Source organism: Penicillium soppii, assembly GCF_028829465.1.
Source record: "Penicillium soppii strain IBT 18220 chromosome Unknown utg000006l, whole genome shotgun sequence".
Lineage (NCBI taxonomy): Eukaryota > Fungi > Ascomycota > Eurotiomycetes > Eurotiales > Aspergillaceae > Penicillium > Penicillium soppii.
The window spans coordinates 4,686,616-4,710,141 of NW_026643236.1; the positions used below are offsets into that span (position 1 = coordinate 4,686,616).

At 48.6% G+C, this 23,526-nt stretch overlaps 9 protein-coding genes across 9 annotated transcripts; 6 read left to right on the forward strand and 3 right to left on the reverse strand.

The window, feature by feature from the left end:
• Nucleotides 1–393: 393 nt before the first annotated feature.
• On the reverse strand, nt 394–2,218 carry N7529_009153 (Mis12-Mtw1 family protein; the record flags this gene model as incomplete). The annotated part of the gene is made up of 5 exons (XM_057244680.1): nt 394–898; nt 951–1,119; nt 1,168–1,338; nt 1,397–1,977; nt 2,016–2,218. 5 exons carry the CDS (start codon nt 2,216–2,218, stop codon nt 394–396), a joined length of 1,629 nt encoding a protein of 542 aa, XP_057096218.1.
• An 810-nt stretch (nt 2,219–3,028) lies between these two features.
• On the reverse strand, nt 3,029–6,660 carry N7529_009154 (putative phosphatidylserine decarboxylase Psd2; the record flags this gene model as incomplete). Its single annotated transcript, XM_057244681.1, has 7 exons — nt 3,029–3,202; nt 3,253–4,004; nt 4,065–5,591; nt 5,643–6,057; nt 6,112–6,327; nt 6,397–6,441; nt 6,517–6,660. The coding sequence occupies 7 exons, from the start codon at nt 6,658–6,660 to the stop codon at nt 3,029–3,031; spliced, it is 3,273 nt and encodes a 1,090-aa protein (XP_057096219.1).
• Nucleotides 6,661–7,372: 712 nt separating this feature from the next.
• N7529_009155 (putative MFS glucose transporter) lies at nt 7,373–8,879 on the reverse strand (the record flags this gene model as incomplete). The annotated part of the gene is made up of 2 exons (XM_057244682.1): nt 7,373–8,731; nt 8,784–8,879. 2 exons carry the CDS (start codon nt 8,877–8,879, stop codon nt 7,373–7,375), a joined length of 1,455 nt encoding a protein of 484 aa, XP_057096220.1.
• Nucleotides 8,880–9,251: 372 nt separating this feature from the next.
• ssn3 (cyclin-dependent serine/threonine protein kinase SSN3) lies at nt 9,252–10,881 on the forward strand (the record flags this gene model as incomplete). The annotated part of the gene is made up of 3 exons (XM_057244683.1): nt 9,252–9,339; nt 9,462–9,765; nt 9,813–10,881. The coding sequence occupies 3 exons, from the start codon at nt 9,252–9,254 to the stop codon at nt 10,879–10,881; spliced, it is 1,461 nt and encodes a 486-aa protein (XP_057096221.1).
• A 540-nt stretch (nt 10,882–11,421) lies between these two features.
• On the forward strand, nt 11,422–11,918 carry N7529_009157 (RidA family protein; the record flags this gene model as incomplete). Its single annotated transcript, XM_057244684.1, has 2 exons — nt 11,422–11,533; nt 11,602–11,918. The coding sequence occupies 2 exons, from the start codon at nt 11,422–11,424 to the stop codon at nt 11,916–11,918; spliced, it is 429 nt and encodes a 142-aa protein (XP_057096222.1).
• A 956-nt stretch (nt 11,919–12,874) lies between these two features.
• N7529_009158 (putative metaphase-anaphase transition protein (Mlo2)) lies at nt 12,875–14,643 on the forward strand (the record flags this gene model as incomplete). The annotated part of the gene is made up of 4 exons (XM_057244685.1): nt 12,875–12,960; nt 13,012–13,066; nt 13,118–14,585; nt 14,636–14,643. The coding sequence occupies 4 exons, from the start codon at nt 12,875–12,877 to the stop codon at nt 14,641–14,643; spliced, it is 1,617 nt and encodes a 538-aa protein (XP_057096223.1).
• Nucleotides 14,644–15,278: 635 nt separating this feature from the next.
• On the forward strand, nt 15,279–18,132 carry N7529_009159 (MCM DNA helicase complex subunit MCM2; the record flags this gene model as incomplete). Its single annotated transcript, XM_057244686.1, has 4 exons — nt 15,279–15,283; nt 15,333–15,448; nt 15,504–17,812; nt 17,866–18,132. The coding sequence occupies 4 exons, from the start codon at nt 15,279–15,281 to the stop codon at nt 18,130–18,132; spliced, it is 2,697 nt and encodes an 898-aa protein (XP_057096224.1).
• A 371-nt stretch (nt 18,133–18,503) lies between these two features.
• N7529_009160 (uncharacterized protein) lies at nt 18,504–19,112 on the forward strand (the record flags this gene model as incomplete). The annotated part of the gene is made up of 1 exon (XM_057244687.1): nt 18,504–19,112. The coding sequence occupies one exon, from the start codon at nt 18,504–18,506 to the stop codon at nt 19,110–19,112; it is 609 nt and encodes a 202-aa protein (XP_057096225.1).
• Nucleotides 19,113–20,523: 1,411 nt separating this feature from the next.
• Nucleotides 20,524–22,253, forward strand: N7529_009161 (Pal1 family protein; the record flags this gene model as incomplete). Its single annotated transcript, XM_057244688.1, has 4 exons — nt 20,524–20,578; nt 20,737–20,981; nt 21,037–21,433; nt 21,487–22,253. 4 exons carry the CDS (start codon nt 20,524–20,526, stop codon nt 22,251–22,253), a joined length of 1,464 nt encoding a protein of 487 aa, XP_057096226.1.
• Between the last annotated feature and the right edge of the window lie 1,273 nt (nt 22,254–23,526).

Here is a 23,526-nt window from a genome sequence, read left to right on the forward strand (position 1 = left end):
TAACCAAACCGTGTAGAAAGAATTAAGAATATTTAATTAATTTAATTAACTTCGACTATTTACTTAAAACTTACCAAACGATAGTATACAATACAAGAATCCATGGACACTAATTCTCATTGACATATGACATATGAAAGATAGAGAGATAGAGAGATAGAGAGATAGAGAGATATAATGATGATTGGAGGCTTGCATTAGGCACTACTAACTACATGAACCTATTTACATTCCACCAATCCAGCACCAGCATCAGGTATTAAAGAACCAACCAAACGCCAAGCTTGAACGAATCAAATTCAAAAGCCACTATACGAACGGGTTCATCACGTATTCGAACGCTAGCCAGAAGGACGTAATTGTTGCGAGTATAGAGAATCTAACAGAGAACATCTATCTTCTTTCCACTCGACTCAGCGCGCCCAAAATCAGGCCTAGGTCTTGCTTCATTCGAGGCGGGCTCTCTTCTGTGCCTTCGATTGCGTGGCGGCGTTGGGTATTCTGGGCATCGCGCTCTTCTAGACGCTGGGCGCAGATGCGGAGTATTCGGGATGAAACGGTGTCTGCGGCCATGCGGTAGAGTTCGATATCGTGCACTCCTGCTGCGAAAGCGTCAAGTGTTGGGGCTAGGTTGGCTGTGATGCGGGAGAGTTGGGCTGAGACGGCGGATGGGGTTATCGGTTTGGTTGAGGTGGATGGGGTTTCTGATGGGTGGTTTGAAGGACTGAGAGATTCTAGGATGGCTTGTTGGGAGGGATCGAGGAGAGAAGGGTCGACTTCGTGTTGTGGCTTGCGGGAAGGTTGTTTGGTTTGTTGATCAGGTTGTGGATCTGGCTTGATGCTTGGAATCGGTGGTTGTCGAAGAAGGGCATTGAGAGATTGCCTTTCTTTTTGTAGTCTGGTTCAGCGGTCAGCACTGCCCTAAAACGTTTCTCAATTGTGTAACTCACTTTTGTATATGCTCTTCTAATTCCTTGATCTTGTCTGTGTTCTGCACATTGCGCGGGTTCGGTTTCTTCACAACCACAGCCGGGGGGTTGATATCTTCGCGACTAAACCAATTGGAAAGATCTGAATTATTTGAGAACTCCCGAAGAATCTCCTCTTGAATTTGACGAGCTGGAAAATGTCAGATCAATTGCTCTCACGTTTCCAGTATCCACATACCTGCTAAGCGTGCACTTTGTTCATCCGGATCTGACCCTCCTGTTGGTTTCTCTCCTATTGCGCGAGTCGCACACCATATCAAAAGTTGGCGCATCCTCCGCGGCTCTGGAAGACCATCATCGGCAATGTGTTTAAAGAAATCTGCTGTGCCAACCTCTCGATGCGGTAATGCTTAGCAAACAGATGTCAGCATTTGCTCATTAACAACCCACTTCAAACAAAAACTTACCATTTGAAGCCCCTGAGTCAATCAAAGAACTGGCCCTCCGTCCTCGCATACCCAAGCTACTTCGCCGCCGCCCTTTCTCGCCCTTCCCACCTCTCAATTCTTTATTCCGCTGAATCACAGGTGTATCAGCCACAGGAAGTGCCACCTTCGTACCCGCTGGCGGTTGCTCAGGGGACTTATAGCCATTTGCCTCAGGTCTTGCTTCGGGTCTAGCCTTCGGTGGTCGTCCGGCCTTTCTCGATTTCTTCGCTTCAGGCTGGTGCTCTGGACTGTCGCGGATTCGTGAACGCGCCATTTTCGTAGATTGAGATTCCGATTCCGCGTGCAGTTCATTCGCCCTCGTTGGTCTCCTGCTCGGAAGTTCCACCGATTTCCCTTTCGCTAGAACACTCGAAGGTTCTTCACCCGGCTGCTTCTTCCGAGGGCGCCCTCGTTTCGGTGTTGGCTTCGGATGCGCATTTTCCACGTCTGAACTGGGATTTTCGGGTACTGCTTCGATTGATGGCCTGGACTTCTTAGACGGTACTCGAGAGAATTGGAATCCTTCTTCGTCCTCCTCGTATGCTATTAAACGAGTTAGACTATTCTGCCATTATCGCGCAATATGCTCGCGCGTCACTCACCGGGTTTCCGTTTGTTCGTCATCTCTAATCCCTGTTCACTTGCGCTGAGTCGCGTCGTCCGTCGTTCCACTTTGGTTTTACCAATCCCGCTGGACGCGGCAGAGCGCGATTGTGTCTTCGGGGCCGCCATAGCAATCGTCCCCAGCGGTTCGCGACGCTTTGTCTTCGTCGTTGTGGTCGCCAGGACCGCGATTGTCATGTCAAGAGGGGCGTACGCGGGGTCTTTGTGTTTGGTGGCAGCCGCAGGGATGGTGTAATACACCCCCGTTTCCGTGTTGCTTTGTCACCTCGGTTTGTCGTTTCCCTGTCAAATCCCCCTGGTCGTAGAGGTTTCCCAGAGACAACAGACGCGACTCCCAAGTTCGCGGGTTCCACCCTCCAAACTCAAATTGACCCCTTGAATTACAAATTTGGCTCGACGGAGATTTATCGAGTCAATGGCGTGTCGGTGCCAGACGTGTATGTGTGGAATGAAGGTGTCTGGGACAGTCGGCTCGTGGGAATGTTAGGCGCGGGTCGCGTCCTAACTCGTAACTGCAGGTGTAAAGCAGCAGATTAAGCGACTTGGATTAATCGGTTTGATTAATCGATTAGTCGCGAAAGAGACACGCAAGGGAGCAGGTTGAGGGGGGGTTGTGAGTGGGTTGGATTCTTGCACGCGGTTGTTTTGGTCGGGCGCGCGGGGACGCTAGCCTATTTTGGGACTATTCTATACTTCAACGGCTTTCATTCTCTTTTCATTCTTCACTCTTTGCTTTTCATTTGTCTATTTACTCAACACTTCTTTGACTGGTGAAAATGCTGTATTTGTCATGCTTCTAAGATTCATCTCTCACTTTCACTTCTACAGCCTCCACAATGCATAAATACTGCTAGATAAACGCTATGATGTTTTCAGTACAAATAACCCCCAACGCCAATGTTGAAAAACAATATGTTCAGTGTGAAAACGAAGGGATGGTGGGAGTTGAGCCCTGTCCAAACCAAAAAAAAATACAAAAAGACAAGATCATTTCATCGTCTTGAGTAAAGTTTGAGGATTGCTTGGAGGTGCCAAGCTACCTTCGATGCGCCGCTTGGCTTCTTGCATCTCCTCGGCAGTGATATTCTCTGCCTTCTTGGGCATATCAGGCTCATGCTGTGGGATATCAGGACTGTGTCCAACAGACATTCCAACTCGGATCTGAGCAACATTAGTATGCAATTGACAAGTACTTTGTGTGGTTTTCTTACCAAAGTCTCCAAAGGACCCTTGGAGTTATCCACCAGGTCACTGTCGAAGCTGATCTTGCCTTCTTCGAAAAGTACCAGGAGAGTACTACCACCGAATTTGAAGTATCCCAGCTCCTCAGCTCGTGAAACCTTCTCGCCGGCCTTTCGGGTGATGACCGTGCTGCCCACCATCATAGCACCAACACAGACGACCATGACCCTGCCATGTTCGACGGAGTCAATAGGAACGAGAACGCGGACATTCTCGCCATATACGTCTAGTGCAGATCGAATCGCCATAGGGTTCACCGTGTAGTACTCGCCCTCGATGGTTTTAGGCTCACCCATGATTCCATCCACAGGAATGTGGAAGCGGTGGTAGTCCTGAGGCGCTAGCCGGAACACTCCCAACGCACCATTGCGGTACCGAGCTGCATCCTCTGGATAGGCATCGCCTAACAATCTTTCAATCGAGAACTCGCGGCCCTTCACCCAGATACTTGTTGCATCGCTCATGCGGTCGAAGACAACGGAGCGACAGTCGGCGGGAGATACGACGATTTTCGGCTCATCGGGGCCAGAACAGGGGCGGGCATCGGGCTTGAGAGCGCGGTAGAAGAACTCGTTGAAATTGCGGAACTTTTCCAGAGGCATCAAGACTTCAGACATATCCAGCTGATGGAAATTGATAAAGTCCTGAATTTGGGATGCCGAGGCTGGATCGTCATATTTGCGACCCTGTTTAACACTCAGAGAGCGCAGCACACGGCGAACTAATTAAATGGTTAGCAATGTTTTTCATGAACAAACACCTATAATCAAGATTTGCATACTTCTCTTCTTTTCCATATCTCGACTCTTGATACCTTTATATAGCAGTCGAATTCCGAGGCGCACATAAACACTCATGCGCTCCTCGTTAATCTGACCCGTGATACGATCTTGGACAAGAATATTGGCCGAGTTCGCTCCGAGTTTGTAACCACCATATGAGATCTTCGTAATGACTTTGGAGTACCACTTGCGCTGTGCCTGGCTGGACGTCACAAATCCGCCCATCACCAGGTTGTCAACCTGTCGCCAATCACGGCTCGCACATGTAGCGATGTGCGTGATGATATCAGCATCAGAGCGCTTCGCGAGACGGGGCTGATGGCAAAGAGGACACTCGCGAATTTCTATGACGTGCTCCTCGCCTCTTTCGTCGGCGAGATCGTCGGGCTGAAGATACTCATCAGTGGAGCTTTCTTCGCTCGAAAGGGTCGGGATGTTGGTTTTCCGTGGGTCGGTGTTGGATGCAGCGGCCATACTGGTTTCTAATGCGTGCTCGTCGCTGCTGGATTGCTCGCTTTCTTGGCTTCCGGAATTTGACAGGGGAGGAAGTGAGGGGATTTTAGGAACAGCCATTGAGTTGCGCTTCTGCAAAGTCTGGAGCGTGTCTTCCAGGCAGATTACCGCCTGATCGAAGGAAAGATCGTCTGTTCCATTGGCTTCATTCTCTTCGCTGAAGCGCTCAAAGAAGCTGTCAATGGTCGATTCTTTCAAAGTCGAACCAAGGGTATCAAGCATGGTTGTCATCTCCACCTTGTCGATGCGACCACTCTCGTCTGCGTCATACTGTTTGAGCATCAGTCGCCAGAACTGCTGTCTCAGAGCGCTGTATGGTAAGTATTTCGCCTTCACATGCAGTTCCGGCGAATGTTTGTCCTCCCACCGCTCTCGGTTCTTGAGCATGAGAGGAATGGTAAAAGATCTGAACCCGTCCTCATCAGCTGGCGGCGATTTATCTCCATCATACATGTTTGATGTAGATGGCACCTGCAAAGTACTAGCACTATCCATCTCTGCGATCCCTTCTGCCGGAAGAGGAGACGATGCGAGCAGGGTTGGCACCGTTGCTTCTTGTATAGACTGACTCGAAACTGATGTGGCGGAGTTGCGGGTCTTCAATATTGGGCGAGCCATTCTGGAAAGACTTGATGAAGAGTGCGAAGGGCTGATTCCAGGTCGAGAGGGGCTGACCCCAGATCTTCCACCAAACTTGGCACTTGTGGTGGGATCAACTTCCTCCGGTCCCTCTACGAATTGGTACAGGCCCGTCTCGGGGTCCGCAACTGGACCAGACTGCACGAGATTTTGAAGAGCAAAACCCGCCGAGGCAACAAAGTCATTGCCCGAGAACTTGTCTCGGTCCATGACTGTGAAGCTGATGGTATAGGATTGTTCGTGTCGCATCACCTGGAAGACCATCTTCTCATGATACACCGGATTCAGGTTATGGCGGATAACAGGTGTTCTCAACGTTTTCCTTCCTAGTGATGTCACAACGAAGGGATCCATGTCGAAGGATGTTCGCGTCACTGCATAATCAATTAACCATTATGTCGCATGCATCAAAGAAAGAACCATACCATTTTTCTCAGGGGGAAGATCAGTCACCCGAACAATTTCCATAAACACAATGCCATGCACTCCAGTTCCCGATCCAGAGAACTGGTATGCACGAGCAGCGAGCGACTTACGCCTCAAGCGGGCCAGTCGAAGTCGCCGGCGACGCTTCTCCCCCACTTCTGGTCCACCTGTCTGGTCATCGGGCTCGTCGGAGGTCTCTTCGTCGCGATCGAGATCGTCGAAGTCGGCAGGTGGGATCTGCTCATCCTCATCTCCCGAGTATACCAATCTTTTAAACTTTCGGTATATCTCCGGCGGCGTGGCAACGGGGTTTGCGGAATCGACGAGCGAGAACTGCAGCATTATTTCGCCCGACACAGTGCTATCCTTCTTCTTAGACGTTTTGCGCTTCGAGTTAAGCGTGTACCATTTCGGCTATGTATCAAGGTCAGCGCAACCCCAACTGGTCCGAGCAACGTGTCCGTTCACCTCTTGGTTCACCTGGCCATCAGTGAAGATGTCCTCCAATGCGATGTCGAATTCGCCCAGATAATCCTTGCCGAATCGATCGTGGTCCCAACATATTCCTTCCAGTAGCGGTACACCCATGACGGGCATTTCGAACGAGACGTTCCATTCCGGGTTCAGGGTCTTGAAGATCGTTGGTGTTGACTGCCTCGCATCTCCCAATGTAACCACTAAATACTGTACAACGTGTAAGCAATCTCATCCGGGTGTCTCGTCTTTATGTCTTTCTCGTTTGGGTGGGCTCACTGGATCACTTGTGCCACCGCGATCTTTGGCTGCGAGGTTGCGTCCCTAATAAAACCAATGACAATTAGCTTGGAAGATCATAGAAATAACATCAGGTTGCACAATTCTTTTAGTACTTACTCGGATCACTGAAACCTTGAGTAATAAAGGTTTTGTTTCTGATGATCGCATAGGACTCGTGCTCCTGCTCTGACCCGGAGTTGAAGACGCGCTTCTCGCGGAGAGGTGGGAGCTCAACCGTGAAGGTAGTGCCAACCGGACCATGGCGGAAGTTCACAAATCGATTGAATTTGAGGAGAAAAGAAAGAAAAAAAAGAGGAGAATATGTCAAATAACTGTTGGGGGGCTCAGGGCTCCTGGGCAGACCAGATCCCGGTGTGGCTCGTGTTCAAGAACCCCAGAGATCTACCGATCCGCTCAGGTCGATCACAGATTAAATGACCACTTAAGTACTTCAGTTTGTAGCTACTCCGTACCGAATCTGAAAATAAAGAAAAGATCCCCTTACTGCAGGGATTGACAACGATCTATTTGTTGATCTCAACAGAAATGTCAAGAAAAGAAAGCGGGGGGAACGGGAGACACAGACAATTGACCGACGTCAAGATCCACACCGCAAGTTATTGAGAGAGAAAAATAAAATGGATGCCTGGAGAGAATTATAATGTGTACATATGTATAGTATATATAGTTATGTCTCTGAGTTATTAATGCCTCTTAGTTTCCAAGTTTCATTACAATGTACTATATATATATATGTACTTTGGCGCGTCAACAGCCGCCGCACAGCCTGAGGGGAAAAACCTGATAATTCGATGCGAGCCATATGCAGTACCCCGCAATGTAAAGAATAAATGTCCTACGGGTTCCTCCGGTAGGAATGAATTTATCTGAATTGGCTAAAGAAGATTAAAAGTGGAAAAAAATTCAATAGGCTTAAGGGGGAAAGAAAAGACCACATACGGATGTATGTAGTCTAATCTTGTCGTCGGTCCGTCCTTCCCCAAACCTCATCGGCATTAGCTTTACCTTTGGTTTCTGGCACATATCGATAGATGAAGCCACCTAATAGTCCGGCCATAGCCGCAAAAACCCAGTAAACCTTGCCACGACCAAGGGCATCATTAAGTATGGGGAAAAATTGCGCGACCACAAACGTCGCTACCCAATTGGCCCCCAAAGCCCAACTTTGCGCTGCCCCCACTGCCTCTGGTCCAACAAGCTCGGAGGCAAGAATAAAAGGAACGGGGCCCAGTCCGATCGCGAAACTAGACACAAAGAGCAATGCAGCACTCGCCGTGAGGATCTTGCCGTTGACGTATATGCTGATCGCGAGAAGAATGGAGCTGCAGCCCATGCCGCAAATGCTCAGAATGAGACAGGTCTTTCGGCCGATGCGGTCGGGTAGCGGAGAGCACAAAAGCGTGATCACAAGATTGATGGCTGAGATTATCACGGTGAGTAGTGCCGCCGTCGTGGGTAGAATACTCTGTAGCAAAGACACGCTGTACATGACAATGCTGTTCATTCCGGTAAACTGTTGAGCGACCATCACTCCAACGACAGCAACAATAGCCGGGCGGTAGTAGGGATCTCGAACAACCTGCACAAATGTGACCGCAGGCTTCTTTGTCGGTTCGGTTCCTGACGGTGCAAGCAACGCTTCTTCCTCGCCAGACACGGGAACACCCGAGACCTTCCAGCTCGCAACCTCCGCTTCGATATCAGCGTCTCGACCGCGAATCCGTTGCAATATCCGACGCGCCTGGCTGAGCTTATCATGTTCTGCAAGCCACAGAGGACTCTCCGGTACTAGGAACAGCCCGATCAACTCCAAGGCGCCGATCATTCCGGCCACAGCCAAGATCAATCGCCAGAGACTTGCATCACTCCAGAAATAGCCCAGTGTTTGAGTCAATAGGATGCCGACATTGGTCATGACCTGAGTAAATGCACCGAAGAAGCCTCTAGCACTAGGAGGAGCGATTTCCGAAATATAGATTGGGCCCACGACAATGGCTGCTCCGGACCCGACTCCGGAGAGAAATCTACCTAGAATCAGAAGTGGAATGGCGGGTGCAAGGGTCTCAGCCACTGGACCCAGGATAAAAAACACTGTAGTTGCTCGTAGTGCTAGTACACGTCCGTATCTTGTTGCGACGGGCCCGGCTAGTAGAGCTCCCACCAAGCCGCCGAACGTGTAAATTGAAGAGACGAGGCCGAATTGGGATGGACTCATGGGGAGACATTGGGGGAGACTATGGAAATTGATATTCGAGTGGTGAGTTCCTTTGCGCTCGCATGTAATTATTGCCTGGGGGGCATTGAGCTCTGCCTGTTCAGTCATGTCAGTACATATGTAGTGTTCGATGCGCTGGGTTATTCACCAGGTGATACCCGAATTGAAGCGGGCCAAGCGTTACAATAAACACTAAATAGACTAGGTATGGCGTTACCCTTTGGGCTGTCAGACTCGAAGCCATCAAGAATTTGGATGGAGAGCTTCCGAGCTCAGATGACGTCGGGTTTATTGCGGAGTGTAGATAAGAAAGTCAACTGGCTGGAGAACTGAACACCTGGCGTGAACGAGAACAAAACGCCTTTGATGATTCAAATTTCAATAAAATAGGACTCCATGTAACATTTAGATTGAAAATGTATACAGGTGCTGGTGTAAATGTAAACATAATATCATCGACCCCTGGGGCCTCCATGTGATATTACTAAGCTCGAACTCGAGCCCGTCTAGGACTTCAACAGCACCCCCCGTGGACTTGAGAAGTACATTCGGACCAATATAATCATCTCAACGTTCTCAACTGATTCGACAAAAATTGTGGATATCAATGCAATAAATGAGTGTCACAAATCCGCCCTCTTCCGGTTCTCTTTCACGAACCAGAGTCGGGAACTTGAAACGGAGTCTCCAGACTACTGTCGATGGTAATTATATATTCCTCTGCATGTCCTGTGTCTGAGATCTTTATCTTTTCCTAAAATACATGGGCCTTTCTATCTCATTTCCATCATGTTTGGAAAGGGGTTCCCTTTCTTGAATTCTGGAGGATTCTATTCTCGTGGTAACTTTTTCCCTTTGATTATTTGTTTATGCGGTACTATGTTTTCATCTACAATTGGCTCGGTCGAAAGGCTGTCATTTTGCTCTTTTTCCGCCATCCGATATCTCAGAGAATATTCGCTAATTGAAGTGTCAGAGGCTATTGACTCGAGGAGACCTGGTGGGTATACCAGCAAGATCCGAGTCCGAGATCGATATCACATCGTTGGCTTTATCAGCAGCGGTACCTATGGTCGAGTCTACAAGGCCGTTGGCAAAAATGGCAAAAAAGGGGAGTTTGCGATCAAAAAGTACAGCCCTCCTATCTTTGATCTGTTCTCCTCTGATAATCCTCCAGATTCAAGCCCGACAAGGAAGGCGAGACAATCCAATACACGGGCCTGTCACAATCCGCCATTCGCGAAATGGCATTGTGCACAGAACTCTCGCACGCAAATGTCGTCCAGCTAGAAGAAATCATCTTGGAAGACAAATGTATCTTCATGGTCTTCGAATATACAGAGCATGACCTCCTTCAAATAATCCACCACCACACCCAGCCCCAACGCCATGCCATTCCAGCGCCAATGGTCCGCTCAATTCTTTTCCAGCTTTTAAACGGACTTCTCTATCTGCACACAAACTGGGTTCTCCACCGCGATCTAAAACCAGCCAACATTCTCGTCACATCAAGTGGTGCAATCCGTATCGGCGACTTAGGTCTAGCGCGTCTTTTCTACAAACCCCTCAACTCGCTCTTCTCGGGTGACAAAGTCGTCGTCACGATCTGGTACCGAGCCCCAGAACTCCTCATGGGAAGTCGCCACTACACCCCCGCCGTGGACATGTGGGCGGTAGGCTGTATTTTCGCCGAACTGCTCTCTCTGCGGCCGATTTTTAAAGGCGAAGAAGCCAAAATGGATAGCAAGAAGACTGTTCCATTCCAGCGAAATCAGATGATGAAAATTGTCGAAATCCTCGGTCTGCCCAAGAAAGAAAATTGGCCTGGTCTTACGTCTATGCCGGAATATTCACAGCTTCAATCACTAGTTCAGCATAGACAGCCTGCACATTTCCATCGCGGATCCAATCTGGAGGGTTGGTATCAAAGCTGCTTAAAGAATGGTGGCTACTCTTCTACGTCTGCTGCTGGAACGCCTGGGACGGATGGGTTTGATCTGCTGTCTCGGATGCTGGATTATGATCCTACGAGACGCATTACTGCCGAGCAGGCTCTTGAACATCCGTATTTTACCAATGCGGGTCCTGTTAGTGGGAATTGTTTCGAGGGTATTGATGGTAAATACCCACATCGGCGCGTTACTCAAGATGACAATGACATTCGGTCTGGCAGTCTGCCTGGTACGAAAAGGAGCGGACTACCGGATGATTCGTTAATGAGGGCTTCAAAACGGCTCAAGGAATGATACTGCTTTCTTTCTCTTTTTTTTTATCCCCTTTTTTTGGCAGCGTGGAATGGTTGTCATAGGGTATTGTGTGATATCCATATCGAGTTTGGCATGGCGTTGCAGGTACTAGCGATATTTCCCATTGATTGAGGTGCGGTTTGGTTTTGTAACGAGCTGGAAAACATCCATGGATACCTCGGTAGTGTAATCGACAGTTTTGATGGTTTGATTCATTTCTTACCAAACCTACTTACGTAGTCCCATCAAAAATATAAAACCTTTTAGACAAGGAATTAATTGTGTTGTGTTTATATCGATCAGAGATCCTGCAATGTTGAAAAACGCAGGTCTTACTTAAGTAGTGGGTAAAAAGGTGACCATGTGGTTGTTTGCTTTAGGAATATATATTCCGACTCAATGACGAAATGATCAAGATACCCGCATATAAAAGCAGATTAAACTGCAAAATTATTGCACACACATACCCAATTGCCTATTCACCAGAGAGAAACTTCCTCTCCTCCCTTTTCAATTACAATAACCAGGTTCTCTCCTGCAATGGCCCATCTCAGATACTACAATTACCCCGGAGTCGGAGAATCCCATCGGATAGACTATCACTACAGCCAGACTGTTCGAATTGGCGACAAAATAGAGTGCTCCGGCCAAGGTAAGACGACATCATACAACTCGTCAACGAATTCAGACTGCAACAAGCATAACTGACGGGCGTCGCAGGTGGCTGGTTCCCCGAACAAGGCATAAATTCAATCCCGAGAGAGATCAATGCACAGATCGATCAAGCATTTTGCAATGTTGATCTTGCACTGAAGACAGCCGGCAGCAAGGGCTGGTCACAAGTATATAAAGTGCGCTCCTATCACGTTCCTATTAACGGAGAAGCCCTTGAGGCCATGTTGAGGAACTTCAAGAAGTGGATGCCCGACCACCAGCCTTTGTATACTTGTGTTGGCGTGCAACGACTAGGGGAGGATGATATGCGTGTGGAGATTGAGGTGGAGGCCCATGATCCTGCTGGGAGTGAGAAGAAGTAAAGAGGCGAGGATCTGTGAGGCATTGATTGGTTCCCATCCGAACACTCATGGGACTGAAAATAATTGAATCAAACAAAAACAATTTACGTGACTGAATTTAAACTAAGTCAAATACAGTAGGAATGTACTATTATCTGTAAAGTAAAATGAATTTCCATCCTACTATTTGTGGGAAATAAGAAACACTTCCATTATTTTACATATCTCTACTGTATTTCTGGAGAGTCTAGCGACATGTTACATTCTGGCGGTAGTATGCTCTCCAGGGCCTTCTAATGTATTTCTCTAAGTCTTTTTGCGGGGGATTTTTCAACTCTCTTTGGGGTAGCTTTCTAATTCTCTATCAATCGCAAAAGATAGCGTCTAAGAAGTTTCCTCTTATTTTGTTAAATTGGAGAGTTTCAGCATACCCTGACGCCATATGCCTACTACATGCATACAACCCAAAAATGTCGGCCGTGGTTCCTGTTCCAAATGCAGCAATGCCTTCGAAACGGAATCCAGACGAGGAGTTACCCGGCATTGTTCTGGGTGAGTGGGAATTGCTTCACAGGTCTTGAGAACCGGAGCATGAGAGTTCTTATGTGTCTTTGAGAGGATGGGCACGTTTGATAGCCCTTAGAACTTCCGTGCTCGTCCGGGCGACAAAATAGATAGGACTTGGTTGGCAATGACCAGGGTAAATCAATGTCTACAACAACAAACTTGATTTTGCAGAGAAACCAGTACCTTTTCATATCTAGAAGGACATTTTACATATTTGAAAGGATCAACAGTTGGTAGGGAGTCGATGTAGTCAGTCAGGTGGTCAAGGTTAACATGTGGAGACCAATCTCATTCTGCCGGCAATTCAAGTTGTTGTCGGCCGTCGCGTATCTTCCTCGCATCAATTCATCGACACTCTGCCATATTCAACTAGTGACACTCAAAAAACGCCAAAGTAACGTATATCAAGAATGGATGCTCTGAACTCGATCGGTGATCAGCAAACCGACGGGCGTCGTGAGAGCTTCGGTTCACACAACTCGCAGACCGCCAGAGAGTATGAACCAGTTTCCAATGTTCATTCACGACACGAAGCTAACAATCATAGGTTCATTGAGTCCCAGCTCCAACTAGAAGCAGATGCGCGCGAGGTCTTGCCATACGTAAGTAGTTCCATCGCAACGCGACACGTCTGTACAAGCTGACTGATCTAGTCTTTCGACTCCTGCACATACGCCCTCGGACCATTGCGCCAGAACCTTTTCGCCTGCATCACCTGCAACCCGCCTCCTACCGATCCCAATGAACCATACACCGCCGCCGCTGTCTGCTACTCCTGCTCCATCTCCTGCCATGGCGAACACACCCTAGTCGAGCTGTTCTACAAGCGCAACTTCGTCTGCGACTGCGGAACAACTCGCATGCCCTCTTCCTCATGCTGCACGCTACGCGATGACCCGGTAACCGGCAAGAAGGGCGTTCACTCCCAAGAAGCTGCACCAGGCAACACATACAGCCAGAACTTCCGCAACAAGTTCTGCGGCTGCGGCGAGCAGTACGATGCGTTTTCAGAGAAGGGAATCATGTTCCAGTGCCTGGGCCTAGGGACCGTTGAGACCGGAGGATGTGGCGAAGACTGGTGGCACCCGGAGTGTTTGATCGGTCTGCCGCGTAATTGGAACAAAGCTGTTCCTAAACTTGAAGGCGTCGGGGGTGATGCCGCCGAAGATGCCGCCGATGAGGAAGCGCTACCTCCTGGATTCCCGGCTGAGGATGACTTCCAACATTTGATCTGCTATAAATGTGTTGACTCAAACCCTTGGATCAAACAGTATGCGGGATCAACAGGATTCTTGCCGCCAGTTTTGAAGAACGGGGGACTGAAGAAGGAATCAAATGGCTTTAAGAACCCATCTACACCTGCTGTTAAGCCTAAGGTTGAGGAAAACAAGGCTAAAGCAAGTAAGAGTGAAGAGAAAAAGGTGGAGGATTCTAAGTTAGAAGAGAGCCAGGCTGAGGATAAGCCTGAGGATCAAAAGAATTCGGAACCCTCAAAGAAGCGCAAGGCAGATGACGAGGAACCCACTGAGGGTGAACCCATCACAAAGCGAACTAAAGAGGAGCCATCCGAGGAAAAGCAACCAACTGTCAAAACAGCCGAAGATGAATCAAAGGAAGTCAACAATATTACCACCACGACCCCCGCCCCCAAACATAAATTTCTACCCAAGGCGACACCAACGGAATCATTCTCCCTCTTTGCCATATCAGACTTCCACGACCAACTATGCCGCTGTGCAGACTGCTTCCCCAAGCTAGTCCCGCACCCCCAGCTCCGGGAAGCAGAAGAGACATATGAGCCCCCAGTCTCCGAGGATGGCGAAGCCGACGGAGCCGCAAGTGCCGGCACGGGCAGCATTTACGACCGCGGAGAAGCAGCACTCAACAGCGTGGACCGTGTGCGTGCCATCGAAGGCGCAATGGCCTACAACCACCTCCGCGATAACCTCAAGGCGTTTCTGAAGCCATTCGCTGAAAGTGGACAGGCGGTTAGTGCTGAGGATATCAAGGGTATCTTTGAGAAACTGCGTGGTGATGACAAGGGGATTCAAGATGCGGCTGATCATGCCTCTGGTAATAGCGGCAAGGATAGTGATGGAAACAGCCGCAATGAACAAAGCGGTATGTGACAATTGTTTGAATACGAGGTATCTTACTAACTTGTTTTGTAGGATACTGATTACATTTCTTTTTGTGTATTGTTTTTTTCTGGCTGGTTATCAATGGGTGTTAGGTGGGTGGACATGTACGATATCTCTGTGTCTATGTTGGCTTGGGAATTGGATGGACAGGGCTTTATGACTACAAATTGGCGCATACAAAATGGAGCTATCTTTACTTGTAAATCACGAATCGCTTCGGGTGGGAGCGAACCCATGTATAGTTTATACCATCGATAACTTTCGTAGAGTAAGTTCCTCTAGTACATTGAATGCGATAACTTTCGGAGGATACTTTTACTCCGGCACATTTAACGTAGCGTCTCTGATTTATTTTCTCCTATGTATTTTGTCGCTCATATTCCAGGTTCAGTAGATATGTACTGTGTCCATGTAGAGAAGCAGATAGATGGGAGACCCACTTGCCTAATTGGGGTTTAATTGAAACGCGTCCAAGACGCGAAACACGCGACTTCGAAAGCTGTGCACAACTCAACTTTGCCGCCCCTTCTCCCCTTCATTCCCCCATCAACCCACCCACCACACTTTGGGGAACAACCAGAGATACACTATCCATTATCAGTTTTGATTAATTGAATTTGCTCTTTTTGTATTATTTTATTTTTGAAATTCGTCAAGCAACCCTCACCACAAAATGGAGTCAGTATCCATCCTGAATTTTCTGCGCTCACAAGCTAACCCACCACAGTCCGCTCCGAGCCAGCGATTCGGCTGCAAACCGTGGCCCAAGGGCCAATAATCGTAAGAGAGACAGAGAGGATGATGATATGGGATCATCTCCAGCACCATTGCCTCCTTCCAGTCGTATGTATGCCTCTTGGTTTGGGATGAGATCAAAACTGACAGTCTTCGGGTACAGCCACCGCTTTGGGCTCGTCCCCTCCACCAATTCCTTTCGACATGGGGGATGATGACGAGGAGGAGGACAGAGGAATGGTGCAAGATATTGACGACATTGATGAATTGGCCGAAGATGAAGATGGTATTGATCTGTTCGGCGACAACTTTGAGCGCGATTATCGTGATGCAGCACAAGATCGCTACGAAAATGAAGGATACATCGACGACGATGGAGACCACGAAGAAATCGACGCTGGTACCCGTCGTCAGCTGGATGCTCGATTGAACCAGAGAGATCGTGAACTGGCACGTCGGCGCCGTATGCCCGCCGCATTTTTACAAGATGACGATGATGTCGACATGGACCTGTCCCGCCAACCTCGACGACGCAGACACCATTATGATGAGGATCCTCAAGATATTGACATGGCCGATGAGGGCATGGAAGAGTTGTCGCTGGAAGAGCTTGCAGATGTCAAGGCAGCCAACATTACCGACTGGGTCACCCAGCCCCAGGTTCTTCGCTCTATCTACCGTGAATTCAAGGCCTTCCTTACAGAGTTCATCGACCCGAGTGGCCAGTCTGTTTACGGTAATCGAATCAAGTTGCTGGGAGAAGTTAACTCGGCTTCGCTCGAGGTGTCCTACGCCCATCTAAGTGAGACCAAGGCTGCTCTTTCATACTTCCTTGCCAACGAACCCACCGAAGTGTTGAAGGTCTTTGATCAGGTAGCGCTTGATGTCACACTCTTCCACTACCCTCAGTACCACGATATTCACAATGAGATCCACGTCCGCATCACCGACGTGCCAATCATCTACACCTTGCGCCAACTGCGCCAGTCCCATCTCAACTGCCTGATCCGTGTCGGTGGTGTCGTTACTCGTCGCACTGGTGTCTTCCCCCAATTGAAGTACGTCATGTTCCTCTGCCAGAAGTGTGGTATCACCCTGGGTCCATTCCAGCAAGAAGCCAGCGCAGAAGTGAAAATATCGTTCTGCCAGAACTGCCAGTCTCGTGGTCCCTTCACTGTCAACGCCGAAAAGACCGTCTACCGAAACTATCAGAAATTGACTCTGCAGGAGTCTCCCGGTTCAGTTCCCGCAGGTCGTTTGCCACGCCAGCGTGAGGTTGTTCTGCTTGCCGATCTAATTGACACCGCCAAACCTGGTGATGAAATTGAGATCACCGGTATCTACCGCAACAGCTACGATGCTCAACTGAACAACAAGAACGGCTTTCCTGTGTTCGCTACTGTCATTGAGGCCAATCATGTTGTCAAGTCGCATGATCAGCTGGCTGGCTTCAACTTGACTGAGGAGGATGAGCGCGAGATTCGGGCGCTTTCCCGCGATCCCGACATTGTTGACAAGATTGTTCGCTCTATGGCCCCCAGCATTTACGGCCACTATGACGTCAAGACGGCCGTTGCCCTTTCGCTCTTCGGTGGTGTTAGCAAGCAGGCCCAGGGAAAGATGAACATCCGTGGTGATATCAACGTTCTGCTCCTGGGTGATCCTGGTACTGCCAAGTCGCAGGTGCTCAAATTTGTGGAGAAGACGGCGCACCGAGCTGTCTTTGCTACTGGTCAAGGTGCTAGCGCTGTCGGTCTGACAGCCAGTGTTCGTCGTGATCCCCTCACCAGTGAATGGACGCTGGAAGGTGGTGCCCTTGTGCTGGCTGATCGAGGCACTTGTCTTATTGATGAGTTTGACAAGATGAACGACCAGGACCGAACATCCATTCACGAAGCTATGGAGCAGCAGACTATCTCTATCTCCAAGGCCGGTATTGTCACAACACTCCAGGCACGCTGTGCTGTTGTATCCGCCGCCAACCCCAAGGGTGGTCGCTACAACAGCTCCATCCCCTTCTCGGAGAACGTCGACCTCACCGACCCTATCTTGTCTCGTTTCGATATCCTCTGTGTAGTGCGTGACCTGGTTGATCCCGTCGAGGATGAGCGCCTAGCCAATTTCGTTATCGAGTCCCACCATCGTGCCAACCCTGCCCGCCCCCTCCGAAATGAACATAACGACCTAGTCGATGCCGATGGTCACCTCATCGACAACGAGGGATTCCGTATCACCCGCGACGGCCAGCGACTGCCTCTTACCCAGGAAGAGGTGGCCAGACGCGAAGCAGAGAAACAAAAGGCAGACGAGGAGAACGAGGGTGAAATCCCACAGGAACTCCTGCGGAAGTACATCATGTACGCCCGCGAGCGTTGCCACCCTAAGCTCTACCAGATCGACCAGGACAAGGTCGCTCGTCTCTTCGCAGACATGCGTCGCGAGTCCCTCGCTACTGGCGCGTACCCCATCACAGTAAGTCAATTGTCTTCTTCGCACCAATATCACATTATACTTACCCAGACTAGGTCCGTCACCTCGAAGCCATTATGCGTATTGCCGAATCCTTCTGCAAGATGCGATTGTCGGAGTACTGTTCTGCGCAGGATATTGACCGTGCCATTGCCGTTACTGTTGACTCCTTCATTGGTAGTCAAAAGGTCAGCTGCAAGAAGGCGCTCTCGCGTGCATTCGCCAAGTACACGCTCTCCAGACCCAAGCCTCAGTCTAAGCGTCGTGCGGGTATTCCCGTCTCAAATCCTCATCTGCCGCGTGCTTCCTCTGCGGCGCACTGAATGGGTTGATTTGCTTGGTCTCTTTTGTATCTTATACCATTTTTTGCATTTTTCGTGTGGCGTTCTGATAGGTTCTTTTTTCGAATCGGGCCATGATATGTTAATGAATGGAAAATCAATGAATGATTCAATTTTAAGCCGGAATAATTGTGAAGCTCCCAAGGGCGTTACTAATTTTCGTGTCTGGTTTTGGCGCTGTGATTGAGCATCAGCTTAGGACTCGCTTTCCGACATTGACGGCTGCCGAACGCCCCATCTGGTAAACGACTAAGGGAGCCAAGGCCTAATGGCATGGTGCTTATAGCCTGCATACGAGTCGCTAACAAATGAAAGCTTGTTTGGCTTGTTTACAATCAAAATAGCAAGGCGAAATGATTCACCACAACAGTGAACTCCAACCAAACAACCCTAATATCACATCGTGCTTGAGCAACCTTTGTCCACGAAGCCCTTTGAAATGGGGCGCGGACTGGCAAATGTCATCACTATGCCTCTCCCCCACACCTCGTAGCCAACACCATCGTCGGACTTCATCAAACTATATCGATGGATATATGGACGATGATGTTTTTCACGATATGATGACGCCCGACATTCGGGATGAGACTCTTAGACCTACTAGGAATAGCACCTACTGTGCGGCTCTCTCTTATGATACCAGTACTAACCTTGCCCGAGCACCGTCTCTCCCTTCTACCAACAACAGCTCGACACCGCACCGTTCTAGAAGTCCTGTCAAACAAGTAACCGGTCTCCACGACATTGAAGGTCGGGTCGTCTACGCTGACTTTAATCATAACATCGAGGTGCTCGGCGAAGGCAGAAAGCAGCTTTACCGCGAGCTGACAAAAGTTGCCGACAAGGGTGGAGCGGAGTGGAAAAACGCTGTGCACTCTGGTTTGTTTCGTCTTGTTCTGGAAGAAAGCGGAATTGCAGTCGACAATCAAGTCTATATTGTCCACCGATGGATTACAGTTTGAATACTTTTATCTTCTTCAGTGCCAGTATCCAACGTATAATGTCTTCCAATGTATAATGTCTTCAATGACCTCATCTCATACTAAGAATCAAGATTGCATTCCAAGCCGAGGAATGTGATATGTGGATCTCCGGGCTACATATGGGGTACAATGATTGTATCTAATAGTGGATTATAGGAATTTGTACTGTATACAGGTTCATTTAATTTGTTCTTGTTATTTTATACCTTGGTATGCATCGGGATGAACTATTGATTCGATCACAAACTTAAGCTTAGACTCTTAGTTAGGGTTACATCCTTCTTGTATACGGTGTAGAGTGTCTGTATTGTTCGATGTCATACTTCCTCTTCCGGGAGAATCTAGTCGTACCTGGGCCCTGAGGATGTTCAGGAACTGTGCCAGGGAAAATATGTATTTTCCTCTCACAGGATCCCAAATTACAACGATACAAGTCGCACATATGTAGATCAATCTCCATCAGTAGATATCCCTGTATGTAGTTTTGGGATTGAATCTTCTCTAATCTTCTCCAGAATTCACGTATGTCATAGCTATTTTAAAGAAGATATCGCGTAGTTATATTGAATGGAATTATATGTTTAATAATGAGCCACACAAAGAAAAAAAAAAGAAAAAATGACAGAATGACATCAATTAGGAATGTCAACGTCATTCCAACTAATTTTAGGAATTTCGATGGAGCCCTTCACTTATACTCCGTACAGCCTATGTACTAGAATTTTCAATTGAACCTCATCCATGGATATAACCCATGTATAGTCATAAATTGTAAGATACACTTATAGTTTTATGTTGTATAGTTACTCCTTGTATCTTATATAGTCAAATGTCAAAAGGCCATAGTGGAACCTTGCCGATCGGTGAAGTATCCCCTGAGTCGGCTTATTTTTATAGTCTGGGGTTAATGCAGAAGCTAAAGTACAAAGCAAAACCAAAATGATGTACATATGTAGACCAGAAATTTAGACAACCTTGAAACTTAGAAATAAAACAGTAAAACACACTACAAAAAAAAAAAAGAAAGGAATGGTCAAAAGATCGCCAGGGCCAGTCCAGGCACGAATATTCCACGAGTCGATCACTAGACATTTTACGTATGCTCGCCTCTCCCGTGTTCCCCTTGCCCCCCCTCCTTTCGTATCTCTCTCTCTCTCTCTCTTTCTCTCTTCTTTCTTTGCTTTTTTCCCCCTTGTATCCTCTACAGATTAACATTAAGATAAACTTGATTTGTCTGTGTTGATCACTTATCTGTCATTTCCTTCGGTTGTTTCAGCTGCTACTCCTGCTACTTTCAATCTGCATACGTGCGACACCTAACGCGACATCTCATTGACCACATTCAAACTTCTCTCCACTCACACCGTTTCACACACATTCATCCTACATTATGACTGCCCCTCCAGCGCTTGGGTATGCGCCCGGTATCTCGTTGGCCCCGCAAGGTACGTAACCTCAGATAAATCCCCCTGATCGCTACTATTGTAGGGAAAGTGACTCAAGGTCTTCCCCTGAGCCTTAAAATGTGACACTTTCCTTAAATTTGGTCCTTGAATTCCACTAAAACCCTGCAAATACTGTAACTAACCTGAACGTGAAACAGAGCACCAACCCTCACCAACATCGGCTAGTTTTGGCTCCAATAACCCCTTCCGTAATCGCGTCCTCTCCCCCTCAGTCGCTGGATCTGTCTCTTCAAACAATCGCCCGGAACGACCTCGTTCAACGAACCCTTTTTTGGACGAAACAGAAGCCTTGTCTCCCCAGTCCGCCCCTGGAATGTCTTCCGGCGCCATGGTCTCTCCGACCGAGAAGACCGATATCTCGAGTAGCACCCGTGAAATCTTTGTATGTTTTTGCATATCGGCAGATGAATGATGGAATTGCTTCTAATGCGTTACAGGAGAGCCTCTCCCTTAATCCCGCACCTCGGACAAATCGCCAAGGGCCCGACGCCACCCGAACTTCTTCAACCCGCAACCGAGACCCAAGAGAGCGCCCGTCTGATCGATCGGCTACATCTAAAGGAAAAGACCCGCTCGACATTTTCGCTGATCCCCCGACCAAGGCCTCCGCAAGCTCGCGGGAAAAGCCACGACGACCCCGTCGGAACTCAGAGTCCTCCGTGATGGACCGTGGCTCGAAGCTGCTGGACCTCACTGATGATGAGAAGCGCCGCAGAGAAAGACGTCACCGCGAACGCGAGGGCCGCAAAGATGGAAAGTCGCGTTCCGGTCGCAAAGACCGTCGACTAGATGTCATCGATAAGTTGGATGTGACGAGCATTTACGGAACCGGAAGTAAGCATTGGCTTTTTCTGCGAGTCTCTCATTTGTATGCTAACTTAAAACAGTGTTCCACCACGACGGTCCATTCGATGCCTGCAACCCCCATCGCAACCGCCGAGGTGTCCGTACTGCGCCAATGCAGGCTTTCCCCAAGGGTTCTACCAACATGGCTTTAGGCGGTTCCGGTCCCAACAACTCCAACATCGATCTCAATCTTTTCCATGGGAGAACGGAGGAAGGACACAACGATTTCTCCACTGCCGCTCGAAGCGCCGAGACCGGCGTTAGCTTCGATCCCACTGCCCGAGTGGACCCCATTCATGGACCCCAAAGTATGGGCCTCGGTACCAGCACTTTCCTCGACGGAGCCCCAGCCAGTCGATCTGCCATGGCTCGTCGCCAGAGCGAGAACGAAGGGTCCCTCGCGCCAGGCGGTGGTCTCGCCCGCAAAAAGAGTCTAGCACAGCGATTGCGTGGCCGAACAGCCGGTCCATCAGCCGGCCCTGGTCGCATCGCCTCTCCCTCCGATAATACCTCACCCGCTCCTCCAGCACTTCACTCCAGCCACTCTGCCTCCTCTCGAGGCAACGAACGAAACCCTTACTTCCAAGACCAGGACTATAACGAAGAATGGGACAAGAAGGGTTCCAGCATCGAGGCCAGCATGGGAGGTGGTCGTATGCGTTCATCCAGCAGCCCCAAACAAGCCACTGTACTAGAGCGCAAGTCTACAAACGATGAGTTCAAGCTCAACCCTGGCGGTGGCGGCGGCTTCTTGAACAGGATGAAGAGTCTGCGCAAACCGAAGCCCGAACGCCGCACCAGTGATTGATTTGTTGAGATGTATCACTCCTCTTTTTTCGGAACCCAATTCCACCCTCTCATCTAATCATCCACGATGATTTGACGCGTAATACCCAGCATTGAGCACAGCTCTACATGGCGTTCTTCTGAGATAGATTGTAATACTGCCTCAGATCGTCATGACTTTTTAGTCGGTGACTAAGGCTTTGATTTGGAGTTCAGGTTTTTTTTTTGCCTTCTTGTACTTCTTTTCAGCCTTGCTTTCGGTCACTTGTATCCCAACTGCTATTCTATTTTTGATTAGGATAATTGAATGGTATTGATTTGATTTTCGATGATCTTGTACTCCGTATCCAGACCGTATTCGAATTAGCCTGAAGTCATGTCGGGTACTGGTCCGTCTGGCGCGCCGTGCGCTATTGGCCCTAGCCCTAAGCGCCGTGCATAAATTCCAACAACAATCTTGTGTAAAGAACATCTAACCTCGGCATCAGTGTCTCCCAGGCCTCTAGTGATTTAGATCAACATAGTGCAAAGGCCCCAACATCCCTCGTCCAATAAAGTGAAGTACTCCTCATTCAAATCAATCTCCGCCTCGGTTGATGTCCGCGAACCACATCCTGCTACGTCACTCAGCACTAAAACCTCATCTTTAACCGTCCTATCACCTGGGCAGATGCTATTTTATATGCTGGGATCGGGGACCGGCATTTTGGAAAAAGCATGTCAATGCGCTGGCTGCAGGATATTGCTTCTCCCAAGGTGAGGCGGGGCTTGCTCTGGAAGCTCGTGTTGCCCACACTGTGTGAAAGCGGGGAGTCTCGTAGCTATACAGTGCAATAAGGTTACTTAGAAAGTGTCTGAGGTGTTGGCCTTTTAGAATGAGGGTATAGTCCTATCTGATAAAATAATCCCTTCTCAATATGTCATCCGCGTGTGGGGAAGTGTCTATGGCACAGTTAAATGATATGGACGAGATGAAAAAGTGCGAACCTATATCTGGGTCGACTTCTAGAGTTGCTTGAGGCGTGAGGCAGGTAGTGGATCTGCTGTCTCTTGTGGCAGGACTTAAACAGAATCCTAGCTTACGTGTTGTCTTTTTTAGCGCTTAGAGTCATGATCTTGGTGTTCTCAATAGATGTTTTGTGTGTTCAGCTATGATTGGATGTTGACTACGTGGTTCAGTGAGCGACTCGAGAAACCTGGTGGGTCATGAAACTTATTTAGGAGACCCTAAACGCTGTAGATGGCCTCTATCTTTTCCAAATTTCACGACTTTTATCTTTTATTTTTGGATCTTC